General features: G+C 35.6%; 2 protein-coding genes across 2 annotated transcripts in view; both read right to left on the minus strand.

The window, feature by feature from the left end:
- The window catches only part of LOC111447407 (protein VAC14 homolog), a 17,539-nt gene extending 8,535 nt beyond the window's left edge, over window positions 1-9,004 (minus strand). The window contains exons 1-13 of the mRNA XM_023086560.1: window positions 8,748-9,004; window positions 8,550-8,663; window positions 8,321-8,386; window positions 7,796-7,885; window positions 7,606-7,725; window positions 7,178-7,206; window positions 6,906-7,048; window positions 6,663-6,757; window positions 6,151-6,237; window positions 5,801-5,908; window positions 4,479-4,570; window positions 4,158-4,239; window positions 1,077-1,142 (exon numbers count right to left, since the gene is read on the minus strand). Of these exons, the coding sequence (XP_022942328.1) occupies window positions 1,077-1,142; window positions 4,158-4,239; window positions 4,479-4,570; window positions 5,801-5,908; window positions 6,151-6,237; window positions 6,663-6,757; window positions 6,906-7,048; window positions 7,178-7,206; window positions 7,606-7,725; window positions 7,796-7,885; window positions 8,321-8,386; window positions 8,550-8,663; window positions 8,748-8,837 (1,182 nt within the window). The 5' untranslated portion in view covers window positions 8,838-9,004. The remainder of the gene's footprint in view (window positions 1-1,076; window positions 1,143-4,157; window positions 4,240-4,478; window positions 4,571-5,800; window positions 5,909-6,150; window positions 6,238-6,662; window positions 6,758-6,905; window positions 7,049-7,177; window positions 7,207-7,605; window positions 7,726-7,795; window positions 7,886-8,320; window positions 8,387-8,549; window positions 8,664-8,747) is intronic.
- Window positions 9,005-13,287: 4,283 nt separating this feature from the next.
- LOC111447412 (nuclear pore complex protein NUP155) overlaps window positions 13,288-23,943 on the minus strand; it is an 11,752-nt gene continuing 1,096 nt past the window's right edge. Inside the window, exons 2-13 of the mRNA XM_023086574.1 lie at window positions 23,323-23,492; window positions 21,997-22,123; window positions 20,178-20,440; window positions 18,184-19,831; window positions 17,872-18,084; window positions 17,141-17,388; window positions 16,628-17,042; window positions 16,091-16,296; window positions 14,889-15,246; window positions 14,501-14,719; window positions 14,010-14,338; window positions 13,288-13,638 (exon numbers count right to left, since the gene is read on the minus strand). Of these exons, the coding sequence (XP_022942342.1) occupies window positions 13,521-13,638; window positions 14,010-14,338; window positions 14,501-14,719; window positions 14,889-15,246; window positions 16,091-16,296; window positions 16,628-17,042; window positions 17,141-17,388; window positions 17,872-18,084; window positions 18,184-19,831; window positions 20,178-20,440; window positions 21,997-22,123; window positions 23,323-23,492 (4,314 nt within the window). The 3' untranslated portion in view covers window positions 13,288-13,520. The remainder of the gene's footprint in view (window positions 13,639-14,009; window positions 14,339-14,500; window positions 14,720-14,888; window positions 15,247-16,090; window positions 16,297-16,627; window positions 17,043-17,140; window positions 17,389-17,871; window positions 18,085-18,183; window positions 19,832-20,177; window positions 20,441-21,996; window positions 22,124-23,322; window positions 23,493-23,943) is intronic.

Consider the following 23,943-nt stretch of genomic DNA (forward strand, 5'->3'; position numbering starts at 1 on the left):
GGGGGGGGGGGGGGGGGGGGGGGGGGGGGGGGGGGGGGGGGGGGGGGGGGGGGGGGGGGGGGGGGGGGGGGGGGGGGGGGGGGGGGGGGGGGGGGGGGGGGGGGGGGGGGGGGGGGGGGGGGGGGGAGAAAGAAGATTAAGAGGGAGGGAGAGGCATCATTTAAAAAAAGACGAGTCCTCCAAAATGATAGTTCAGAAGTAATTTGTTCGAGTTGCAAGGAGTCCTTGGATCATATCTTTTTGCACTGCCCCTTTGTTAGACGCTGCTGGGATATTGTGTCTCCCAAAGAAGGTGGATGATTGGCCTTTGGAATGCAGGGGGGGAGGAAGAAGTTTAAGAGGGAGGGAGAGACATCGTTTAAAAAAAGACAAGTCCTCCAAAATGATAGTTCAGAAGTAACTTGTTTGAGTTGCAAGGAGTCCTTGGATCATATCTTTTTGCACTGCCCCTTTGTTAGACGCTGCTTGAGAGGTTGAGAGGTTGAAACCAGAAGAGCAAGGTTGGAACCGGACAGCAGTTTGCCTCAAGAGCCCTCTTATGGAGCATATGGCAAGATCAAAATAGAAGAATTTATGACCATAAGATTACTCCTTTTGATGTTTTTTTGGGATTTTGTACAGTTTAATACTTCTTGGTGGTGCCATAGCCATAGCAAATTCTTTTGTAATAGCCCCTTACCTATGATTATTTTGGATTGGAAGGCTGTCTTTAAGTAGCATTTCTTGAGTGGGGGCTCTCTCCATTCTCCAAGCCCTTACTTGTTTTCTTGTGCCTTTTAGTTGAATACATTATGTTTCTTATCAAAATACAATATCTATATATGTTGTCTTGCCACTTCGCAATTGAAAATTAATTAAAAGCATGTCACATCGTAGTTTTATTATATTAGCTAAAAAAAGTTGACCAAAAAAAAGCTAAACAAAAATTTAGAGGTATATATGAAAAAAGGACAGAGGAAAAAACACAACCACAAACTAATATGCAAAATAACTGCAGATTCTTTTGAGGAGATAAATAGGAATAAAGGACATAACAGATGAAGACCTGAAGGCAAATCACCAGAAGAAATGATTACCTCATCAGAAGGATCAGATAGGGCTTGAAGAAGGCTGTCAAGTACATCGTCCAAATAGATCAATACCTGTCCAAAAAGGAATGAAGATCAACGACTCGCACACATTAATATAGAACAAGAAGAGAAGTGAAAACAGAAGATCTACATTCACCAATAAAAATAACAAGGAACAATCTAACTACCTTAAGGCAGCTCAATAACACTGCTGATGTAAAAAAGAAAAGAAAATAAAATAGCGCAAGTCTGAGTGTGTGTTGCACTTGGTGAATACCAACTGAAAAATGCTTATAAAATAGTTAACAAAAGTGAATGCTACCATACATATGAAGTATTAAATTAGTTACAACAGAAAAAATTTTCATTTGTAGCTATCACGTGCAGGATTGCAAAATGAGAAGGTTCAAATAAACGCTCCTTCCTACCCCCAGCATGCTGACACTGACACTCCTTCCCTCCTTTGGTATGTTCTCCATTTTTTTTTTATATAAGAAACTTGAAATATGTATTCCTCAAAAAAAAAAAAAAAAAAATGTAGTCTTGGAGCCAGGGGAGAGGGCTCCCATCCCAAAGAGGACTACTTACAAGAGGGGAAAAAAAACAAACTTCCAATTCTAAGTATCGGAGAAAGGGGATAAAAGAAGAATTTGCTCAAGCAGTCTTTGCAGGGAAGAAACCGAGGACCTCGATTACCTTCTTTGGACGTGCCCGTTGGCTAGATCTATATGGTGCAGTTTCTTTGAGGCATTTCTGTTAGCATTCCATGGCCAAGGAGTCTCAAAAACAAAATATAGTCTACGAGCCAGGGGAGAGGTCTCCCATCCCAAAGAGAGCTACTTTATAAAAAAACCTTCCAATTCTAAGGATAGAAGAAAGGGGATACAAGAAGAATTTGCTCAAGGAGTCTTTGCAGGGAAGCCACTGAGGACCTCAATTATCTTCTTTAGACGTGCCAGTTTGATAAATCTTTATGGTGCAGTTTCTTCAAGGCGTTTCTGTTAGCCTTCCATGGCCAAGGAGTCTCAGTTCCGTGTCGGAGAAGTTTTTTTCCACATTACCCCTTTCGAGAAAAGGGTAGGCAGGCTCTGGTTTGCTTATCATTTTGCTATTTTGTGGGATCTTTGAGCAGAAGGAACAAGAGAACTTTTAGAAGGGTTTCAAAAACCTATAGGGAAGTTCTGGACCCTTTCAGATTTTGCGCCTCTCCAAGTCTCCGTGGGTAAATATTCTTGTAATCACCCTGTAGGTCTTGAGCTCTTTTCTAGGCTAGGTAGGCTCCTCCTAGGTGTTTTTTGTATTCCACGTGCATTCTTTCTTCTTCTTTTTTTTTCCCCTCCCACAATGAAAGCTTGCCATTTTAACCAAAAAGAAACTAAAATTGTTCAAGCTGGGACACCACCAAGAAGCAATATGATGTACAATATTGCAAAAAATAGGAAAAACAACAGACGAATCTTCGGAAACACCTTCCTTTGCCTCTCCATTATCATGTACTTTGGGTTTAAAGAATGCAAAATAAGAGGGATTTCCTAGCAGAAATTTTCAAAATTGATAAATAATTGTAGGAAGGTTGTCTCATAGTGACCAAAGAATCCATTTTTCTTTTTTTCTCTTGGGGGAGAGGGGGATAGCAACTGATTGGAGTCTCTTTATTGGGCTCATTTTAGATTTGACCTGGATAAATACCCAAACTTCCACTTCTTCATCCTAACCAGAACACCCTCCTCCCCTGCTAACCTAATATTTGCAGAAGTGAATGTCAGCAAGCGATGAAGCAGAAAGGTTGAGCAAACCTTTGTATGAAGAGGAACTTGTATTGGTGCATCAGGAAAAATTGCATTGCATGAGTAGAGGGAAGTAGATAGTAACTATGACATAGTAATAGTTGTAACAAGAAGATTCATCTACCTGATTGGTTCAGAATCATGACGGCACAGCAGAAACTTGTAGGCCCCTTATGTGCCTTAAATCTTTTGACCCTGACAACTAACTACGTAGAAGCAGAACAGTGACTAGGTCACACCTCATTGAAACTCATTGGAACACTATTTAAAGTCTTTATTAAGAACCACTCAATTCCGCATCTGTGAGATTCCTACCATGAAACTGAATAATACCAGAACAATGTATTGCTTCTGCTACCAACATTAATTCGGGAGGTTTTTCATCTTTTTCCTACCAATGGAAATAAAAGCTCCAAGTGCTTTCTATCACCCAAACCTTTGTCTTCTTTACCAAATCAACTTATCCCATTCACCCCATATGTACTTGTCGCCATTTTAAACAACAGAACTCATTACCACTAGGAAATCACCATGCTAGACCAGACATCAACCATAAAGATCACTGTTATTCCTCGAACTCCAAATATGTAAAAGAAATTTTAAAAAGAAAAAAAAAAGCGTGCGGAGGTGGTTTAGAATGTAGTTGCAAAACAAAGCCTCCTTAAAACGTTGAAAGCTTAAATGAAGTTAATTACTCAAGCTCATTCTCTAAGGTCTTAGTGCCAATTGTGATTTTCCAACGGGTAATCTTCTCCTTGTAAGAGTTGTAAGGGTTCATGGTTCAATAGAAATTATTAAGATTAACTGAACAGTTGGAGAAGGTACACGAGGATCTAATTTTGGTACACACAAGTAACCATCCCATTTCATGCCCACAGCCATTGTATAGATAATGTCGATTCCCTTGCATACTGAAAGATCACCATCCTCTATGCACATTGCTCATATTGTTGGTAATATACCCCAGAGAAGGCAGCACATTGCATTTATCAGGAAATATCAGAGTGACTGGAGGTTGTCACTTGTTACTCTTACTTTTGGATAAACCTAATGGCATATAGAAAGGTTTTATTGCAAGTGATCAAACATTAAAATTTCCGAACAAATTCCTTTCTTTCTTTGTGTGTGGAGTGGGGGGTGGCAAGAAGGAAGAGACTGAAATAGGAAAAAAAAAAAATAATGTGGAGACAAAATAAGATAACTCAAGGATAAATAATAGGTCTATAGACATGTAAAAGACTAGTTGTCTGTGATATAAAAAAAAAAAAAAAAAAAAAAGAAAGGACAATATCAGAGTCACCTCAGTTCGATGTCTATTTAAAAGTGTTGATATCCAATGCAATGCTTCAATCCTAGTAGCCTCATGTTCGCTAGATAGTTGTCTGATCAATCAACAGAAGCAACAATCATGAAAACGTCCTCATCAGTCATCACAGCAAAAACTCAAATCAAATAAAAATCAACATAACCACTTCACATGACTCCAACGACATGGAACCACTGCAAAATAATTTTTTAATCAAAAAATCAACTTTCATTGAAATACAAATTAAAGAATGTTGGGGCCAGCAAAGATGGGTGGTGAACAGAGGGACAGGAAGTGGGAGGGTTGGGGTTATACCTCCTAGCGATAGAAAGGATAGCACCAACATCAAATCCTTCGGATGGAAATGCCTTGATATTACGAAGCTCTTCATTAGTTTCCCGAGCAACCTTCAAAAATCATGTAAACAAATCAGTTGCAACATAAAACAATTAAAGTCCCCTTAACGTGAGGCATAAAAAGGGGAAAAGCTATACCGAACCATACTATATCTAAAGAGAGAAACTTTTGATTCCCTTGAGGCTCTCTCTAATCATATTAAGTAAAAAAAAACTAACCTCTTAACAATTAAATATGTGGCTAAAACTAGCCAGACACTAAAAGTTATAGCTATTTTAATTCATTCACGGAGAATTTATAATTGAAAATTCTACTTTTTGATGTGCAAGTTAATAATCATTTCAAGTAACAAAGGATATTATTGTGCTGTTATCTATTAATAAAAAAGGAGAAAGGGAAATCAGAGACCATAGCTTTCAAGAGACTTTTACTAGACCAATTGGCACCATTGCCTACCAACCATTCAAAAGGGTGCAGGTCATACCTACTCACAAAAAACTTTATGCCACAAAAATCTGGCTCCATTAAAAAATGCCAAAGCCATTTAGCCAACAAAGCTTCGTTGCATAATCTTAAGTTTCCCAATCCCTAGACAGCCCAACTCAAACAGCTTAACCACCACTTCCCATCATAACCAGATGGGACCCTCCCCCCTCTCATCAACCTCGGGCCCATCCAACACAAATTCTTCATCACTTTCACAATACTCTTACTAACAAAAACTAGAACTTTAAATAGAGAAAAACAATTGAGAATCTCACACAACCAAGTGGATAAGGGCAATCCTTCCTCATTTAGATAAGAAAGTCATTCTCTAAGAAAACAATCGTTTTGGAACCTTATCCAACACCTGATTGAATTTTATTATATGAAGATGAAATCAACTGCTGCTATGTTTTTTCATACATTACTACTTCTACGTACATATTGATTTTCTTCTCATTTAAGCACAATTTTGTACACCATATGAGTTTTAATATTATCCTCACCTTATTATCCCATTTAAGATTAACCAACCAACCATGTTTGCGCAAGAAAAAATTTATACAAATTCATATTTAATGTTGGTGATGTGTCCTATATAAGATATCTCTCATATTTCTTAACTACATTCCTATAAAAAAAAAATGAAAAACGATCAAAAAACATAATTGATGGTTGAAAAAGGCATAAAAGCTTAAAGTATAGGATCAAATTACGTGAAAGTATAGGATCAAATCACGTGCATGGTATGTGTTTATGGCACAAGTAATAAAAGAAAGGGAGAAGATAAATCCTACCACTCGAATCTTCTCTTCTTTATCAGCTATGGAAGGTAGAATTGCTCCTAGAATATCAGCATAATAAGGTACTAATTGATCTCCACCAAGTTTTACAAACTCATTAATCTGCAAATACAAAACAAAAAAAAAAAAAAAAAAAAAAAAAAAAAAAAAAAAAAAANAAAAAAAAAAAAAAAAAAAAAAAAAAAAAACTATAAATTTATAAAGATAATGCACAGTAGTAAAACATATCTATTGGTTCTCGATAGATAGGAAGGACCTCATAAAAAAGTGAAACAGAGTCAAAAGTTGTTTTGAATTTAAGACAAGTTATAATAACAAATGATGGATGCTCAAGTCCAAAGTACCCATGTAATAGCCGTTAAGCGAGTAAACTCGTCTGGGGAAGAAGCCCTCTGGACCAGAATCTCAGCCATTCTGCCATAATCTACAGACTTCAAGAGTAGCACTGCTCGAGTCAGAAAATTATTAAATGAACAAATAAATTTTGGACATGCAAAGAAAAGAAAAATAGATGGCAATTATTAAATCTATTTTTGCATTTGCATACTTGTATGTAATTCCTCGTGTTATTTTTCTGACTTTGTATGTTGACCAAAAAAGTTGGCATAATCAATAGTAGAAATGGGAAATTAATTTGTTTTCATCTAAGAAACCAAAACTGTACATTCAAAATCAGAAAAATACAAAAGAGGAGACGCAATACCTAGAGCCATAGAGCTTACAAAAAGAACTCCAATTAGCTTTAATAATAAAAATGGCTTTGGTTGCAAATTAGTTATAAAAATAAATAAATAAATTCAAAGACTTGAGGCGATAAATCTAATTAAGGCACTCAATGTTAGCTAAGCAATCTTACTGGAGAATTCTTGATCTCATGGAGAAACTCCGAAAGCGCAGAATCGGCTTGTTGCCGGATTTCATGACTTGAATCACTTAACATATTGAACAAACCTAAGAGTTGTAGCGGATTTGTAAGTATCATAAACATTTATCAGAAAAATTTTATAGAAATCTTGCTCCACACCATTGACTCCACAATCAATAAACGAAGAGAAAAAATTATATATTAAAAAGAAATATCAGTAACATAAAGATTCACCATCAAGAAAATCAGGAAGAAAGCCCAGCATATCAATATCTGGCACACTATCAAGTACAGTGATCCATCCGACCAAAAACTGACGAACATAGGGATTTAGGACATTCATACGCTCCCTCAGCAATGGAATAAACTCTTCGATGCTGAAGAAAGAAGATAGCCAAAAGAAATATAAACAAATACATATTGCAATACAACTTCAAAACAATGCTTCTTAAATGTAACATTCGATAAAATAGTCAAACCAAGTAGCTTGAGAAATGATGGAATACCTGAACTGATCACTTTCAGTAACAATATCCTGTTCCATTTAATTCATAAAATTAGTTTTAAATAAGAGAAATTTTTCATTAAAACAAAGAGGAGTTCGTTAATATTATGGAAAATAAAGGAAGGAGGAGTTCAGAACGGAGATTAAGGGAACAAGACATTCCCCCAATTTCTAACTTTTAAGACAATGCAGCAATTTACATCAATAAGGTAGATAGACCAAATATAATAGACTAAATCTTTAAATGTAAAGCATTAAAATAAGACGCCATATGTTATCCAAAGATATACTTATCTGCTTGTATTTTTCAAACATTCTGGTGTTCCTCTCAATCCATGGTGAACGAGAGAATGTTTGAAACATGGAATTCTTGTTTCCTTTTTTTCTATTTAAACTTGTCATGGGGAGAACGGGTGCGTAAGGGAGTACCTTCACAAGTCGATCCAAGAGATGAGCAGCACTTTGTACACTGGCATCTGAATCAGCTGAAAGCTTACATAAAGCATCAAATATCTGGTTAAAGAAAACTATAAAATCGCCTCTGACAACCTGCAGCAATAGACGTACGTATTCAGCTTAGCCCCAAAAATACGCTAACAGCTCTGACAATTCTACTCACCTTTGCAATGTTGTATAGAGCTTCACATGCATAATAACGTACTCTGCTATCTTGATCAGAAAAAGAATTGAGTACAGGCGGTACAATTTGCTGGAAAGTTCATTTATAACGTTAGAAGAAAAAACTATTAACATAATAACATCACTAAAATGAAAGAAAGCAGGACAACTATAATCACAGAAAATGGCAACTTATTTCTGATTTATATAGCAACGAAACAATTTAAACATCAACAGCAAGAAAAAGCCCCTAAGTTACACCATTGAAGAGAGAAGAATGTATCAAGTTTCGTATACCCTTCTCCCAAAATGTTACTTGGTGCAGCCAGAACCTACAGTTCAACAGTTTTAAGCTACAAGCTGCAGAGTTAGGATAACATATCCATCTTCTAACCAGTAAACTCTTCCAGTACATTTTAAGTAGACTATGTACTTAGTTTTAGGATGTAGCGACAATAGTCCATTGGAAATCAGTGAAGAACTAAACTATAAAACTTAATAGGAAACTGCCTAAGAATATACTAACCTCAAGATGTTGAGATGCATCAGAAGTCAAGCCAACAGTTGCAGCAGCAAGTCCTATCAATCCTCCCTAAAAATGAAATTGATGGTTTAAAATCAAGCAAATTCCAAACATAAAAATAAATAAATAAATAAGAAACAGAAAATGAACAAAGAAGATTTCACCCAAAACCCAAACTCTAAAAGAGAAACCTGAACTATCTTAAGCATTCATTTACGCATTCATCTCATACCTTTCTATGATTCGCTTGAGGCGACATAGTGAAATCGTTCGTGAGCAGATTTATAACCGCCGTAATCTTCTCATGATCTCCAGCCGAAGCAAGTTGCTTCACAATTCCCTCAACCTAAAGCGCAATGCAGCCCTTTGAGGATTACAAATAATCCAAACCCTAGAAATGAAAAATTATGAAATGGGTAGGGAAGTAGACCTCAAGAGCAGCGTTCTTCCGTTTCTCATAAAGCTTATCAGACAGGTTTCGGAGCACAAATGCAGGAATAACAGAGAGAGCATCAGCCATATTCGACCCTAAGAGCACTGAAACGAATTCAACTGATCAAATAAACTAATTGGGAAACATCAATTTCGTTTTCGGATCTTCTCCTGCTCGAATCGGAACATCGCTGCGTGGCAGCTTTCCCAGTAATGAAATCGAGAAATGAAAAAAAAAAAAAAAAAAAAAAAAAAAANTCATTGTCCTCACATAAGTGAGCATGGAACATGCCCATGTGATAATATTTTCATATAGAACGATGAATAAACTTGAGTTTTTTCTATAACAAATTCTTTTGCAATATTCCTACGATCTCACTTTAAATGAGCATTAAAAAAACCTGTTAGTATAATGTTTAAAAATATACCTATGAAATTTTAAAAATAACATTAACATACCATTCTTATAAGAAAAAGTTTAAAAAAGATCTTGATCATCATCAAACTTTTAATTTTTTTTATTTAATTCAAGGATATTAATGTTGTTTTTTTTAATAAAGTTTATGAGTATTTTTTAACCGCGGCATTAATAGTTCATTCTATATACCAATAATAATGGTATTTTGAACTTTTTAAAAAAGTCTCAGCTTGAAGGTGTTTTTAAAGTTTTTAAAAAATTTTAAGAGTATTAAATGAAATTTTTAAAAATTTATGGGTATTTTTGAAAAATTTATTAAAATTTAAGTGTATTTTTATTATTATTTTTTTAAAAAAGAAACTATTAATACCTTTAAATACAAATTTATGGTAAGGTTATTTTAAATTTTCTTTTTAAAGATATATATATTTTTTTAAAGTTTAAAAATATTATTGAAACTTTTAAAACATCAAATTATTTTTATTAATTTAGCGTATTTCCCTTCTCTCTCGTGTGCAATCCACATACTCATAAACATCCATTATTAATAATTATTTTTTTTTTCTTTATAAAAATGACATAAGACAAGAAAATGGGAGATTTTAAGGGCATCAAAAGAGACACGATAGGACAATTCCGACGCTTAGAAATACCTTATCCAAATAGAATATACCCCCACATATCCATATTATAATACGAGCATATTATAAATTCGAAAAAAGAATTTTCATTTCAAAATCTCAATAAATAAAGAAAAAAAAAAAAAAAAAAAAAAAAACAACCGTTGAAACACAACCCCAACAACAATGGAAGGGGACAATCGGGATTAGAACTGTGGAGAAATTCCAACGAAATAACTGAATAAATCGATGATCCAAATCTAGTCCAATCCGATTAAGAATCAAATTGAAAAGAGAAGAAAAAGATTATAAAAATCGATTCGTCGAGAGGAGTTTTCTTCACTTTTTGCCCCTTTATTTCTGGGTTCAAGGGGACTGACTTAATTTATGCAAAGACTTCTTTTCTTTTCGTTTCCTTTCATTTCTTTTCCCTTTCTCTCTCCTCTTTATCTGTCTTCGTTTCTGTTTGTGGAACACTACGGCGTGTTAGTGCAAGGAGAAACCGCGCCACTGCAGCGACAGCAAGTTAGGGCACCACCGCCACCCACCCCGCACCAAACGGACTCAATCACCTCCACGCCTAATTTGATTCATTCAACTATGCTAGCCATCAAAGGTAGAATCGAAATTTTGGTAATGGATCGTTGCAAATGGTATCAAGGGGATGTCTCTTGGTTGATATGGTTTGAGGATGAATCGAGATGAAAGTTGATGGACATGTAACACTCGAGTAAAAAAAAGGTACGTGGATGAATTTAGAACGACTCTAAGGATATGATGGTTAAGAAATGTTCGAAATAATTGAAAGTTACGATTTATACCAATAAGGTGCATTTTACTTTTCGGTGGTTGAATCATAGAATTTTAATGTTAAGCATGCTTAGCTCGAAACAATTTTACGTTGAGTGAGCTCCTAGGAAATATGTGCATGGGGACGAACACGTGTTTCAACCTATAACTCAAACTCTAAATACTATTCCGTGTCGTGGTGCAGCCCGGTTAAGACGTGAAAACAAAAGTAAATTTTTTTTTTTTTTTGTAATAATTTCATTAAAGCCAATTGTATTTATTATTTTTATTGCCATATTTTAAATTTTAAATTTTCTTTTGAATATTATGGTAAATATGAATCGAAGTGGTATTGTCCGTACTATTAGACATGTCACGTGTCACCATATGACTTCTGCCTGGTTGCAACGTTGGCTAGCTTCGTTCCACACGTGCCACCAATTTTTATATATATTTAATTCATATTTTCTTTTTTAGAAAATCATTTTGGATGGTATTTGTAATTAATTAAAATTATAAATCACTAGAGTTTTTTTAATTTATTTAAAACACTATATTATGTATTTTTAATCCATTAAAATTTTAAACTATTAATTTCATCAACTCCAAAACCCTAAATTTGTTGAGGTGACTCAATTTATATTATCAAATAAATTTTATGAAAAAATGTTAGTTAAATAAAAGTGGGTAATTTTATATTTAAAAGAAAATAGAAAAAACAATAGTTTAAACAATAATATTCTAATAAAATGTAATAAAGGATATAAAATTAGGTCATTTTAATACTTTGATCAACAAATTATTAAGTTTCGGGTGTTACTCAATTCAGTTTGTAAATTTAAAGGTTTGTAATTAGTAAAATTCTATCACGAGAGCTGAAGTAAAATAATTTCTTTATAGTGATAAATTTGAAACGAGGTACCGACTTGTTAGGATGATTTTTTTTTCTTTTGAATTCCCGTTTCTTTCTTAGACAAAAGGCTGATCTTTGAATAGGAAAAAGAGTGTTTCTTTCTTTCCTCCATTTGTCTTTTGTCTCTTCCACTTTCTCTTCATCTTCTCAAACGGATGTTGTCGTGGTTCCTATGACAACTACTAATTATTTATTCAATATACTTGAATTTAGATGGAGATGAAATCGTGAAACTAGTTATTGTTAGTGCAGTGAGTCAATAATGATCGAACAAACGATGTAAAGTCTATCATAGAAGAAGAAGTCAAATGATAAATGAAATTAGTCATTAAATGAATTCGATTCTATTAAATATTTTTAGATTCACTAAATCAAATGAATTCTGAAAATACTTAGTTTGGCAAGTTTGTTTTCAATACTATGATCGAGAGAGATTTGAATGCCTAATGGCGACCAAAGGAAAATATAAAGAAAATATAATATTAAAGTTGAATGATAGAGACCCAAACAAAGCATTTTCTGTTAAAAATGTCAACTTTAACAACAAAAAAAGAAAGAAATCAGAACACACAATGATCGTAGGCACTCAATAATTAATTCTAAAAGGATAAGAATCAAAGGAAGTCGATGAAAGGATAATGCACCTCCGTACGACCAGCTTCACAAAAGGATAAGAGTCTTTTAAATGTGGCAATCCCATCCTTGCCTCTTTGGATTGGATTATCCATTTTCATTTTTAGCCAACTAATGAACGAGTTACAGAACAAAAATTCAGTACAAAATTCACGGGCTACTCTTGTTGGTTTGCTGGATACCAACCTAACTTCAGTTGAATGCATTCAATACGCATATGCCCGTATGAGTACTTGAAGGGATCAGATTAGATCCACCACTGAATCTGAATCAACATGAACATAGTACATCAATCAAATTAAATTACTAAATGTACTAGAAAAAAGCCTATATTACTGGAAAACAAATGGTAATTCCAACTAATAGTCTTGATTATATGAAGATCATTGGAATGGGTATTCAGAAAATCTAGAAGTAGCCATGTTTTTCACACGAATGATACATGTTTGATACTCTTATCTGTTCGTAACTTTGTCCTCAACCAAGAGGGGCTGGCAGTCGAAATCGTTGAACTAAAAAACATACGAGATAGGCTATTACGAAATGAAGCCATATAATCCATTAATCTTGTTTTAGAGGCTCAGTTCAGTTCCACCTCCAAATCCAAACTATTCTTCCATTAGCTGGATGACAAGACAATTTCAAGTATAATCAACAAGAAGACATATCACAAGCTCTTAAAAACATCGCTAATAATGGAATAACCGTACATGGAAATTTACCACCAACCAATCAAAAGTAAAAAAAAAAGGTTACATCTCCTAAAGTTCTCAAGGGTGATCATTATAGCTACTCTACTAAAATGCATGACCTAAACAAGCATTTAGAATGGTGCAAACTTGCAGACACAAATATGATAAATAGGAATGATAACTATGGATGTAGCACATATTTACCCCCTTACAAAGGCATTACGAAGGCTATCATTTTCCAGCAGGATGTGCAGCAACCGTGACACCATCAACGGTCATAATTGACTTTCATCGTTGATGTCCGGGCCAGTTACCTGTGTACTAAAGTAACACCAGATATACCTCAAGTAAAGAAAGTGATGAGGTCTATAATTAGGAAAAAACATAAGATATAGTGTTATCCTCCGTTTATTATATGTGACGAAACCATTTACCTGTAAATACATTAGTGCATCTAATTATACCATGAGCAGTGAACCAAAGCGACAGTTATGATAGCTTTACATGCATCAACACGCCAACACAAGTAAGGAGTTTCTATTATTCAACATTACACTGCATCATTAACTACCTTTTGATAATATTACATTGCAGCATCAAGTATAGGGTTACAGAAGCTACTTCAGCCATGAAAAATATACCCTTGCATCTTGAAAAAATCAATTGAAGCCTCAAACATTTGGTACAACAACAGAGATTATATAAATCAAAATTGACTAAAAGAAAAGGAACTAACTAGTGACTCTTCAAGCTCCTTAAAGCCTCGATAGACAGCCTCAGTTTGGTTTTGTGGAAGGGCTAACCTACGAACCTCAGTCATATATCTGTTACAAAAGTTCAAGAGGTAAGGCTAACACACTCATAACCTGAATATTTTCTTTATGCTAAGACATCAATTAGATTAAAAATCTACTAGTAAATCCTTGTAGCCACCCCAAGAGTTAGCAGGATGGGTCACCTACGTAACAGGCCCACACCCCAATTATGAAAATAATAATAATAATTTTTTTTAAGTAATTTAAATCTTCAAAGTAAACCAATTGTAATTTGTCATATTATGTATGACCACATCTTAAAGTGGAGTATTGCAAAGTAAAACTCAAATCAGAAATTTGACAATTAAGATTCAATTTCCAAGGAAACTTTCATGAAACAAAGTGAGTATCAACAAGCGAGGGAAAAACATGAAACTGACCTGTTCGCAGCACTGGCTATCTTGTCCCGAACCCCTTGGTTGGCAATAGCTATTTGATCCAAAGAGTAATTTCCAACAAGAACCAGAGATGCTGCAGTTGCACTTCTACCCATAGTCTGTGAAGATATGGACATAGCCCACTCATGGAGTACCACTAACACAGATTGGAGGAGGCGTAACCTGAGTTTGGGTGAGGGCAGCATTGCACCATTCAACAGCAATTGATCATAAGCATTCAATACTGGCTCAGTTGCACCCTTGCAAACAGCAATGAGGGCTCTTGCAACATCATCGTTCCCAACAGATTCAACACCTGAATCTAATCTCTCCTGTATAAAGACAAATATTATAAGAAGAAAGAGCTGATACTGTGGCAATACAATAACATCGTGAATAGAAAAAATTAACGAAAATTTTATGCAATTATTTATAATCAATCATCACAAAAAATCATTAAAAAAATGTCTTTACTTCAACGCACACAACCATACCAATGCAGCCTTCTCAAGGTGAAGACAAAGAAACTCCAAAGGTATTCCAGCTCCATCGCCGGGGTAAATGTGAAAGCCAACTCTTTTGAGTACTGAACAAGCTTCAGCGATGCCACCAGTAGAAAGAGCTTGGTCAATTAATCGAGCCCAAGTTTCTCTGACAATACTAGTATTGTCATCAGAAGAATAGTTTGCGAAGTACAACATTTCCAAACATATCTGAAAACCGCAAGCAGAAAAATCCATCATCAAACAGAATAAAGAACAACAATTGAACATAGGAATCCATAAAGCGAACTTGATTTTGGATCAATTGGAGAGTAAACACAGAGAGACACAGAAAATCAAATCCTCAAATTCAATGAAGTAAGAAAGACGAAATAGTCACCTCCCATAGCTCAAATGGAACGGCATATTCATTATATAGCTGAGTTATAGTCTTTAACTCTAATGAGAGCTCTTTGGCCTTTTGCCGAGCTGTATTTGCAATACTGGAATTAGCAACCAAATCATTATCTGGGATCATTTCGTTTTGGACTGAATCAGATGTACTTGGCACGGCTTCTATTCTTGAAGCTAAAGCCTCCAGTTCCTCTTTAATTTTCATCTGGAAACGAAGAACAGCAAGTTTCCCTTCAAGCTGTTCAAGCAATCCATTGTCTAAGGTATCAGGGGTAGAAGCTGCCAACCCCTTGCTACTGTTTGCATTCTTTGCTTGTAAAACTGCATTGCTCAAGTATTGGCACCTGAAGACAACAAGTCCCTTAAAAAAAGGTACATAACCGAGATTTCTCCAAGAAAAACTCCTTCATGCCAAAACAACAGTTTCAAGGAATCTCAAAATTGGACAAGATCAAAAATCAAAGGTTAACTTGGAATTGTAGTAGTCTAACAAACATGTAGATCTCGAAATGACACAAACCAACCACAACCAACAACATATTTTACACGATATGCACTACTACACAATAAGATGCTCTCTAATTACTCATCTTTCTCGCGAAGAAAACGCTATCTTTCATTTATGTCGTTAATAACTACAACTTGAGTATAAGTAATCGAAAAAAGAAAAAAATAAAAAAAACAAAGTACAGCAGCCATCCATTTCTCAACACTTCATAACCTTTTCTTCTTCCAAAAAAATTAAAATTAAAATTCATTATTTGTTGTTGAAATGAAATAAATTCAGTCAACTTATTTCTTTTAGATTAACATGTGGATATGATAATCCAAAACTCTGACCTTCTAGTTGAAGAATAATGTCTTCATCAATTGAGCAATGCCCAAATTGAAATTTTTCATCAAAATTCTCACATCATAGCCTTCATTGAATTGGTCCACAGAACTTTGGTCTTCATTTAAAACCTTTGACAACATCATATTTTTGCCAAACCGTAAACAAACCCCAACATTCATAATTGTTTCAGCAATTCTATCATTATATCAATGAAAATACTCCGTATTTCTAGACCATATTTATGGTCAATGCAACATGTTTACATGGAACTATGCTCTTATCGAGAATCTAAATAGATTTATATAGTTAACAATGGTAGTTCAAAAGAAGAAGTAAACATTAGGAATTTATACCTCTCCTCCAAAGTAGGAACATCCCCAGGATCAGAAGAGCGTCTACCAGCTAATCTTAGCAGCACATGAGCAGCAAGCAAATGTTGCCGCTTCATAACATAGTATCGAGCTAAGAGATCAAAAAATTTGGCTTCATTTGATGCGCCAACTGCTCCAGACTGACCAATTGGAGAAGCCCCAGCTGTTAAAGCTGAGACAGCTCGAACCTAAACCATGTAATAGAAATGTGAAAACTATGTCAAACCAATAAATATCTAGAACAGAGAATTGCAAAATTGAGTGTTCAACTCTGCAACATTTCATAGTCAAGAAACTGGTGTGGAATAGTCAGTTCTAAGTCGATAATTTTAAGCAATTTTGAACTTATAACTTTTTCCCTGGTTATTAAATGTATATGTCCACTTCTACCATATCATGGATAATAATGAAAATTTCAGCATCTTGATTGGACAGTTTATTTGATGTCCATTATATAATCTCAACCATCAATATCACACGTACAAATGAAAGCTAAATAACATGAGATAAAAATTAAACCTCTTGTATAGGATGCCGTCCAGCATTTTGAAGGAACGGTACCAAATCTGGTCCCCCATATTCTAACAATTCATTGTCAAGCCCCAAATCAATCATAGAACGATACAAGTAACCATGGAAAATTTTGTCCGGGGATTGAACTCCAAGCTGAACAATCTGGCATATATATTTACTACGTGATGCCACATCAGGAATGGACCTTGAAGCAGCAGGCTTCATAGGAGACCCAAATTCCTTCAGTGAGACATCACCTTTTAGTGAACGTAGAGCACTTATAATAATCTCATAGCATTGCTCACGCTCAGAAAGTGCGCGTTCTCGAGCAGCCAAATCAATTTGATCATTGAAAGCATTGCCTGCAGGGTCAAGAGCCTGGGCCTTCTGCAGAGGCAAACGAACTACAGCTTCATAGAATCTGGAATGGCCACTCATGTTAAGTCTCGCATCAAATTAATAAAATGCCACCCAACACACTTGTATCTGCAATAGCAATAAGTCTGAAAATAAACTGACCTTAAATCCTCAAAGCGTTTGCATACAGTTCGTAAATCCGCAGACTCTGGAATTTTACTCAGACAATTAAAGGCTTCCCTAGCAAGATTCTCTTTCTCCATTGGGTCAAGAGTTACAGCAGCTCTCTCCAGACACTCCACGGCTAAGAAAAATTTATAGTCAGACTCTTTAAAGTAGCTTGGACAGCCTTCCCTTAATCTCCCACTAATGTCATCTACAGTTCCCCTGCCATCAGGACCAGTATAGTACTGGCAAAGATAAACACGTCAATTCAAGGAATCTGGCCTGAAGTGAGATATATAAAATATGCATTTCTATTTCTATGTTAAAATAAGGCCTACATTAATAGGAATGCTTATGTGGAGGCACTCAAAAAACAAAAGCCAGCACAAAACAAAGAAGCCTCAAAAGGATAATCACAGTGAAAAATAATAACAAATATTAAAGGAGGAAATTCACAACACCAAAATAATAATAAATTAAAAAATGGAAGCAAAAGCCCAGAAGAGGAAATAAAATGAGCAGGAAAATGATATATATGTCATGTTTATTCTACAGCCTGTCAGCTTCTTGTACTCCTAATAGAAGATTCAAAGGAAGAAGCCTCCAGAGTTCTTGTTTCTTTATTAAAAAACATTAATAAACAAGATGAACATGAAATTTATGCTGGCAACTTATGTGTGCTAAATTAATAGTTACTTCCATTTTGAACTAGAAACAAAGCCATTCACCTGCATTAGAGAAGATATAAGTCTTGTAGTCAGATTATCGCCCTCTGCTGAACAAACAAGCTGATTAAAAGTCAATTGAGCTATTGCCTGCCTAAAACTATCATCTAAGCCCTGAACCAAGCGTGTTAAGTGGTGTTGAGAAAGAAGCTGAAGCAAAAATAAAGCTTCAGCAGATCTCAGCAGCAGCTGCCTGATACATTCCATTGCCCTAACCTGCAATACAACAAGCATAAAATCATGAAAAAAGAATAAAGTGAATGCATATCCTAGGAAGAAAAGGCATCAATATTCATTCCTGCAAATTTAAACTACCTCCATGGCTGCCAACTCAGCAGGGCTGTAAGGTAATCTCTGCCTTTTATTAGAAGCTCCAGTCCCAGCAGATTCCATGTTTCTTGAGTATGTACCAAAAATGCTTTTCACCATATTCCGATCACTAGAAACAAGATCGGAACCAGTACCATAAAGAATTGAACCTGTAACATCTCCCAAGCCAGCTACACAACCGTAAAGACCTCTTCGCTGGTTCCTTCTCGACCTTAGGAACTTCTCAAGAGCACGGAGCTTGTTCTCAAGGATTTGCATGGCTCCAGCAGAAAGTCTACATGCAACTAGTCCATTGTGTGAAGTATTTGCGGAATCTGAGATACCTTTAACAGCCAAGACAGGAAGTTCCCAGAGTGGAAAAAGCAATCTTGATGAGCATAAGCAGAGTCCTTCATGTGCACCTGAAAAAACTGGCACAGCCTCCTGAGCAACCTGACCCATGCTAAACCCACCAGCAGCAGTTCTTGAGTCTGACAAGGCAGTACTGCCTCCAAGTTGAGGCATTCCAACTATTCTCGGATCCTCGAAAGCTTCACCTGCCTTGTCTGCAATGACATTGGTTATGAGACTTTCACAATGGACAATCCTTGAAGCCAACATTAGACACATGGCAGCTGCTTCACCAGCTCCGAACCTCTTGAAGAAGTCTTCTAAAATTGATCTTGGCGAATTAGACTCAAACAACCTTCTCAAAATATCTACAGGCCTGTTGAAAGCTATCTCCATCATGCCCATGGTACTGAATACAACAAGTCTCCTCCTAGGTAATATGTGTTGGGTAGATAGATCTCCTCTTGCCCACAGTTTTCCAACTGCTTTTTCACTACGCTCATCTGAGAAATCCGACACCCCAAATTCAATCTGTGAATATAAAGACTGCATAGTGGCTGCAGCATCTGGTAAGGGTAAAACATCTGCTACAAAAAGCATTCGACCTTCAACAGGAAGAGAAGAAACAGTTTCCCTTAAAGCAAAAGAAGTCCTTGCATTTAAGGACGAAGTGCCAGACATGGAGGATTGTGCTGCGGGATCCTTGCTAACAAGGAGAAGGGAAGATACAGTTGGTGGTGATGAATCAGAGAGGACTAGATTTCCAGCAGAGTAAAATGCTGTCTCGACCTTTGATAACAGCTCTTCATTTTGGGGTCTACCAGAAACAGAGTTGGCACCAAATGTAAGTCCCCCACCAACACCTAGAGGAGGAGAAGGCCTTGTAGCCACGACTTTTAAACAACTTGGTGTCTGATGGCTGGAATTATATGCACCCAAGTTTCCGTTTGATGGTGAAGTAGTCAAATACATTCTTCTACCATCTGATAGAACTGCTAGAAGGTGCAATGACTTCGATTCAACTGTAGATAAGAGTGACATGCAGACAATAGATGGCATTACCGACCGATTCATAGTTCTAGGTCCTTTTGACTGTCTACTTCCATACATTCCATTTCTCTGATTGATCAGATTTCTTTCTTCTGCTACTTTCTTAAGCGGTCCATCACCATTGGGTCCCAACACAAATACTTGAACTTTCATTTCCTCAGTTCTTGCATATAAAATGCATCTTTCACTATCATAGATCATTTCAACAATGGGATCAACAGCTCCAAACTTGAATACATTTGGCACAACCCATCTGAAAGTTACCAGGTGCTTATAGGTTAGTGTAGAAACCTAGAAAATTCAGGTACCACAAAAGAAGTAAAATGCTGCGAGCATTTTCATAACACAGTAAACTTATTCAGATAAACACAGCACTAATTGTCCGCTGTAGTAATTTGATGTGTAAAACAATCCTTTTCCGAACAACAATGCAAAAGAAAGAGAGACCGAGTGTCCAGCTATACAAATTTATTGATAAAAGAAATTTAAAAATTAAAATCATTACTTGAAATCACGAACAAGCAAACATACACAAATGTAAAACCATAAAAAAGGAGACTGCGCTTATAAACTTTTATGAATTTAATTCCACTGGATACCTTGATATCACACTTCCTAAACCAGAAGTAAGGCAAATTTTACGACAACGCTTTTGCCAACCAGAACCAGAAGTGTAATGAAGTTCATAAATGTTGGCATCACGGCCAGCCAAAAAAATTCGTCCTTTGTCAGTACAAGTGATGCAGGTCATAGTGACTCCATCTGATGTTATAGTATACTCTGGCAAAGGCTGGAGCAAAATCTCTGCATACGGATCCGTACCATCAACACCACCAGAAGAGCATACTCCTACAAGAATCAACTGGTAACAAAAAGATGCTGTGAAAAAACATAGAAACTATTGACAAAAGACAAATCTAGGGAGAAATCAAAGCCGTTAAGGAAACTTTGGGACTTCAGCAGTAAACAGAATTGTATTCACCTTAAGCTCAGTGAAAGATACCATTAGATGATGAGACAAACCAAACAAGTCAGAGAAAGAAAAATGATGAGCATTTTCTATGCATCTCAACAATATCTATCTACCAATAAAGTTCACAAAACAAGCTTGAAAATAAAACCAAACAAGTGCAATACCTCATTTCGTTATGTGTTTTTATATATTTAGTTAATGGTTTTTTTAAGTTGGCTTTTTATTGCCTTCATTTATCAGTGGGAGTAGGTTTTCTAAGCCAACGAAGGGTGATCAGAGACTTTCTTTCATGTGTCATATGCCATTTTGGAAAGACACACTGCAAAAAGTAGAATGCATGTACTTCCTAATGCATGTCTATACCCAATAGGTTCAACATTTTCTTTTACTTTCTTAAGCTCCACAAAATAACACATCAATAAATGAGAAGAAAACAGGTGGATTCGATACATTGAAGGTCCTCAATTTAGTGGCAGCAGTACTACTAATTTCATGTGATTTAGTCATGTGAGACGTTGGGACAATGAGTGAGCTTGAAAACAAATACAGCATATATGCCCGTAGTAAAGCATTTGAACCCCACTGTAAAATATGATATAGAAAAAGAAACTTTACAATGTGGACAAACATAAACTACGTTAAAAGTTTCAACCCAAGGAAAATAATTTTGAAAAAGATGCACCATATTTCTCAATACACCAAACTGTAAATGATCTGTTTAAACTGCACGATGTTGATCTTTCCCCAGCTAATGGATGTCTTGGCGCCAATTACAAAGAGAAACATGCCCATTTTATCTAAAAAGATATGGACCTTCTCTAAGCAAGAATAGACATTGTGCCAAAAAGTTCTAGCCAATAAAAATTTTAAGAATGAGTTTTGTTAGTTTATAAAAAAATGCTGGCTCTGTGAGTGGAAAAATGTGGAGCTTCCCTTATGCAAGCCTAGTAGGTGTAGCAGCATTTAACATTTGGAAGAACCACTGGAATTTGTTAAATGAATGACCTTTCAAGTATTTGTTTCCTAAACTGTAAAATATACTGCCTTCCAAAAAAAATCTAAACAGGGCTGGGATGGTCAGGAAGAGGTTGATATGATACAGAAACCCAACCAATTCAACAGAGTAACTTCAAGGACCGAAGCTTCCAGAGTTCTGGTTTTCTTTTTTTTTTCTTGAAAATCCTGGTTCTAACCACGCACTGCCTAAAGACACCACCTTGGACAAGAACCTTACCAAAGCTACTTGAAATCAGAAAGGTCCCCGAAAAGTAAAATTCTTTGTCCTGATGGAGGCTATGGATATGTCAACGCAACAGGGAAAGTCCAAAGAAAACATCCTATGTGCTAGTTTTTGACTAATTTCGCGTTCTGCATAATCAATCAATTAGAGTCTAAAAGATAAAAGTAACAGGCAAAGGAGAGAATTGCTGTAGGGAAATTATTACCTCTGCTGGCGTAGCTAGAATTAAAAGATATTGTATTGCTTCAACAAAAACACCAGGCTTGGATTTGGTGAGGCCAACGGCACAGATGGCTTGCTCCTCCACATTAAACTCAGGACATTGACCATCCCTGACCAACATGAAGTGGTAAAGTAATAAAAAAAACACAATAAGTTGACAAGGTAGCAAAGCTTCGATGAAAAGTATTCAATAAACACCTAACAAGTTACTTTCAACTTGTAAATTATATACTTCTGTTGTTTGCCAAATGAAATACGCATTTCATAGTTTGCAATTGGTGGAGTGAAATCAATAAAACTCTCAACAGCATTTATTTAACATGTGAACAGCTTCCAGATAGGCTTTTTTATAGGACTGCTACTACTGTGTTAGAGAAATTAACAGTAGATGTACATGAAGCTTCCAATTCATGTTATTTGGTCAAACTATGACCGACCTAATAGAGTATTCACAGGGAAGATTTTGGACTTCTTAACATCCATGAGCATTTAGACCAGTTTGTGTGCATCTTGACTATTCTCACAAAACAACCATATAATCTACTATATTTGGTTGTCAAGGAAACTCTTATTTTTCTCAGATGAAGATTTTTTTTTTTTGTATTGATGTATGAGTTTACAAAAGAAGGCCATATGCCCAAACCAAATGATGTCAAATCCTATGTAAGCGACTATCATAACTTGAACTCTTTCTCCCTAAGTCCTATACTAAGAAATATCAGGAATGCTTATAAAGGTATTAATAAAGGGTTTTTAATAAGAAAAAAAAAATAGTAGCATGGTTGTAATTGTGATATTTCAAGACAAAAACACAATTGTATAGCGTTCCTTGAGGACTTTCTCCCTCACACACGTGACTAATTCACAATGCTTACCCATTAATGTGCCAACACAAACCTTAGGTTGCTAGGTGACTAATGGGTTCATAGGTTGGCTGGGACTGGATTGAAAAATACATCACATTGGTTGCTCCGGTTCCAATTTTCATTTTATCCGAGAAAAATAACTTTATCACAAATTTTCCACTCTAATATGGAGAAGAATATCAATTTTCCTACCTCAAAACACATAGCTCTTTAAAATATTTAAGTAACAAGGTTTCAACACTTCAAAATAATTGATTCTTTGGATATGAAAAGTCAATTGATGAAACATTAACTCCAAAATCATCACAGTTGCAAATGCATTAATGTTAACAATGACAAGAAGACATCCAAGTGCAACAAACGATATCATGGATCACAATTAGATTTCAAAATATACATTAATGATGGAATTATATTATCTAACACCGCCAAGTTATACTCACCACTTGTCAAATCGCCAAAGAAATAAAGAATTATCAACAGATGCCCAAGCTCTTCGTATTTCCGGAAATATTCCACATAAGGCAGTTCCTTCCCCGCCGGCGGCATTATATCTTTCTATAAGCACTTGAGGCAACTCCCAAGTATCTACCACTTCCACCAGAGGGGGCCACTATAAAAGAAGTAATGAACATGATGCCATGTTTAATACAATTTCTCAATTCAACCAAGTAAAAAACCCGACAAGGCTACTAATAGAAGACGCAATGTTAACATTTCTTGGAAATATCAAAACTTCAACAATAATAATAAAATTTGGTGATTGCAAGACCAAACAAATGTTTTAAAAAATCACTATAATACTAAACATACACTAACTTTTAAACGAATTTTTAGTCAACATCTAGTCAAATTCATGCAGAACTTGCTAGAAACTTCCATTGAGAAAAATATCAACTTTTAAAACTTGTTTTGACGTAGAACAAAAGAAGCCCACAAATATCACGTGCCGAAAAGAGAACAAACTACTAAACGAAAAAACAGTGTATTATCAAAACCATAAACCACCATTCGTTAATGCATTTATCCATTATTAAAAAAAAAAAAAAAAAAAAAAAAAAAAC

The sequence above is a fragment of the Cucurbita moschata genome, unplaced genomic scaffold (genome assembly GCF_002738365.1).
Source record: "Cucurbita moschata cultivar Rifu unplaced genomic scaffold, Cmos_1.0 Cmo_Scf00009, whole genome shotgun sequence".
In the NCBI taxonomy this organism is placed as follows: domain Eukaryota; kingdom Viridiplantae; phylum Streptophyta; class Magnoliopsida; order Cucurbitales; family Cucurbitaceae; genus Cucurbita; species Cucurbita moschata.